Source organism: Mustela putorius, unplaced genomic scaffold (assembly GCF_011764305.1).
Source record: "Mustela putorius furo isolate JIRA1106 unplaced genomic scaffold, ASM1176430v1.1 tig00003987_pilon_pilon_pilon, whole genome shotgun sequence".
NCBI lineage: Eukaryota > Metazoa > Chordata > Mammalia > Carnivora > Mustelidae > Mustela > Mustela putorius.
This window is the reverse complement of record NW_025422126.1, coordinates 2,334,949-2,338,345: the sequence shown is the minus strand read 5'-3', so window position 1 is coordinate 2,338,345 and position 3,397 is coordinate 2,334,949. Positions and strand designations below refer to the sequence as shown.

The 3,397-nt window shown below is 46.2% G+C and overlaps 1 protein-coding gene across 1 annotated transcript; it reads right to left on the bottom strand.

The window, feature by feature from the left end:
* Positions 1-1,856: 1,856 nt before the first annotated feature.
* LOC101690512 (putative olfactory receptor 52P1) lies at positions 1,857-2,805 on the bottom strand. The gene is given in 2 exon segments (XM_004768228.1): positions 1,857-2,165; positions 2,167-2,805. Coding segments are annotated over 2 exon segments (948 nt in total).
* Between the last annotated feature and the right edge of the window lie 592 nt (positions 2,806-3,397).

Sequence of the window (3,397 nt, the reverse complement as noted above, 5' to 3'; positions counted from 1 at the left end):
GATCTGTATTCTGGCTCTGATATTTACTGATTTCTTGGGCAAGTTATTACCTTCTTAATCTTCTGCCTCTGGCTCTGTAAAGTATGGGTAATTATATGCCCTCATCAGATGGTTATGAGACTATAAGACGATGATGCATATTCTTGTGAGGCACTGCAGAGTGTTAGCTAATCCATTGCTATAACTGGAGGAAGTGAACAGGCTAGGTCTTCCTGAGCCTGCGAGTGGCCTTCTGTGCAAGCTCTTCCCTAACTTACTAAAATGCTTTGCTTGGGAGCCAAATACCTATTAACTCCCTATCTGCATGTGGATTCTAAGCAGGGATGTCAAAACCAGAGACTCTGAACTCTGGATCCTAATGAGCCTTCTAATCATAGCCATCACTCTCAATTCTAAAACCTGCTCTGGAGGTCAAACTGGACTGCTTTCTTGATTTTCTCTCCAACGAAGGGGTCTGGTCTTTTCCCTGGATATTTGAGGCTTCTTGGCAGCTTCACATGGCCAGAGAACGGGCTTGATATCATCTAGCCTGAGACTTTGTTACCGCACCTTACACCCAGGCATTGTTGAAGGCTTCTGAGAAAACAGGCTTTCCTATCTGTACAGACGTGGAATGAAAGAGGTGGGTACTAGGATCTCTTTTCTCTGAGCAATTTAGGTGTCCTTACTCAATACCCACAGTCCCTGTGCTTTTCCTAAACATATTTGTTTAATTTAGCTAATTAAACTAATTTGTTTCACTCTTGTCTCCCTACATGTAGTTCTCCTTTAAAAGTGAACAGTGAACAGTCTCCACAGGATTTTTGACCTAATCAAGTCCATACCCCTAGATTTTTAACATACTAAATGCTCACTGAAGAGATGAAAACTTTCACCTTCCTAGATTGACATTACACCTTGTTGCTTATTTCTCTGTACCATGGACACAGTTGTCCCTGTGGTCCATTGTTGAGTGTTCTGTCTCCATTTCTCTGCTTCTCCTCTCTGTGTATGTGTTTCTCCTGTCAAACTTGGAGTTCACTGAGGGAGGTATTCATGTATCCATACCCAAGTTGAAACACCTGACTATGGATGAGGATTATTTTTCCTTTTTAGATCATCAGTCCTATCTTTCTCATTTTATCAAGGTCTCCTAGAAGGTAGGAGCCATGTTAGAAGAGCAGTGTAGAATTCTCTGGGAGGCCATCATCAGCCTGGTGACCATGTTTCCCAATAGACAGGGCATCCATAGGCTTTGTAACCATATCTACATCACAAGTGGGAAATATCTGATAATTCTTCATGCAGACTGATGCTATATCTCCTTATCAAAGTAAGGATACCACTGGGTATCTCCATGATGGTGGAGAGAGACCATTGACCATTGACCAGCAATGGTCAAGAGACCTTTGCTATTGGTTCACAAACTGGCTCCCATACACAAAGAGCAAGAAGAGATGAAGGAAAGGGGCAGACCACTCAAGATGGCTAGGTGGCAGGTTAAATAAGCAAGGGACTTCCTTATGAGATTAGTCTTGGTGGCCACAAGATAAGTACCTATCTGCGAAATCATTTTTTTCCCCCCATCTGCTAAATCTTAAAAGTTTATATAGAGGCCTTAACTGGGTTCAGTCAGATATACTGTCCAGATGGGCCCAACAATACTTTACTCTCTCAAGGCTGTTTACATGGAACAGCTCTCACTGTGGGAATGGTGGGAAGAATGTACGTTCCAGGGACAGAAACATGGATAAGGTTTGCCTAAATGCCCCCAGCCAACTCACAGGTTAACTGGTGGTTACATCCTCTCAGTGGCCTCCTCCAAGAATTGCTCAAGGCCTAAAGGAAGAAGACAGTTCCAGGGTGGGGCTGAAGACTTAAGATTGAACAATGCCCCGCTTCATCAGTCGGAGGGCTCCATCCCGGATCTGTTTGGTCTTCATGCCGTAGATGATGGGGTTGAGCATGGGTGGTACAACAAGGTAGAGGTCAGCCAGGAGGATGTGGATGTGCCGGGGTACATGCTGGCCAAAGCGCTGTGTGTAGAATGAAAAGAGTCCTGGTGTATAGAAGAGAAGGATGACACCAAGGTGGGAGCCACAAGTGCCAAATGTCTTAGCCCTTGCCTCTTTGGAGGAAAGGCCTAACACAGACCGGATAATGAGTGTGTAGGAGACAGCGATGCAAAATGGAGTCTGTGCCCACTACCAGCGTGGCAGCAGTGATACCATAGATGTTGTTTGGCCGTGTGCCCCCACAAGCCAGCTTCACCACAGCCATGTGCTCACAGTAGGAGTGGGCCACCACTCGGCTACAGTAGCTCAGCCTTGCCAGTAAGCAGGTGAGTGGGGTCATGAGCCCCAAGCCACGAAATACAGCAGCAGCTGCCAGCTTGCCCACAGCCTCTGGGGGCAACAATGACCCATAGTGCAGTGGCCGGCAGATGGCCAAGTAGCGGTCAAAGGCCATTGCTAGTAGGATACCAGATTCGACAGCTGAAAAGCCATGGATAAAGAACATCTGGGTAGCACAGGCCTCAAAGTTGATCTCAGTAGCATTTGTCCAAAAAAGCGCCAGGAGCTTGGGCACAGTAGAAGTGCAGAGTACCAGGTCAATGATGGACAACATGCTTAGGAACAGGTACATGGGCTGGTGCAGGGCAGGCTCTGATCGTACCACCAGTAGCACTGCCATGTTGCCAAGTACTGCCAGGGCATACATGGAGCAGAAGGGAAATGCAATCCAAAAGTGGGATGCCTCCAGGCCAGGAATTCCCATGAGCAAAAAAGAGTTTGGGTTCTGATGGCTGTGGTTTGTGAACTGCATGGTCAGGTCCAGGTAGGGTGGGTAGAGAAGACCTTACTACCCAGCTCTGAGCCCCAGGAAGCCCTGAGAGATGAAGCCACAGGGATTCATTCTTATTCTGTGGCTGAAATGAAGTGGGCAGCAGAAAATATTTGAGTTAGATCTCATGAGAAATATCCAGGGATCAGAAGGTTGTAGAGCATTGGGAAGTGATGCAAGGTATGAGGTGAAGGTATCATTACCAGGGATCAAAGGAGTCCTTTCCACTTGTGCCTGATTCAATGATATCTAGGCTGGGACTGCAGGGTGAGTGGCATGGCTATAGAACTCACTCTATGGTGAAGGAAAGTGACTAGAGAATCTTACTAGTCCTTACAGAATCCTATTCTGTCTAAATTCTCATTTCTTTCTGATCCATCTGCCTGTGGGACAATGAAACGGTGACATAATGATGAAAGGCCAGGCAGATTGGATGGAAGACTCAAATGTAGTTACTTTTTAAGATGGGAAGATCAGTATGAGAAGTAATAGAAAGGAGAGTGGGGGATATTCAATGGGTTTTTCAGGGCACTGAGCCCATGGTTACTCATGGATGAGGCTCAGAACCTGGCTT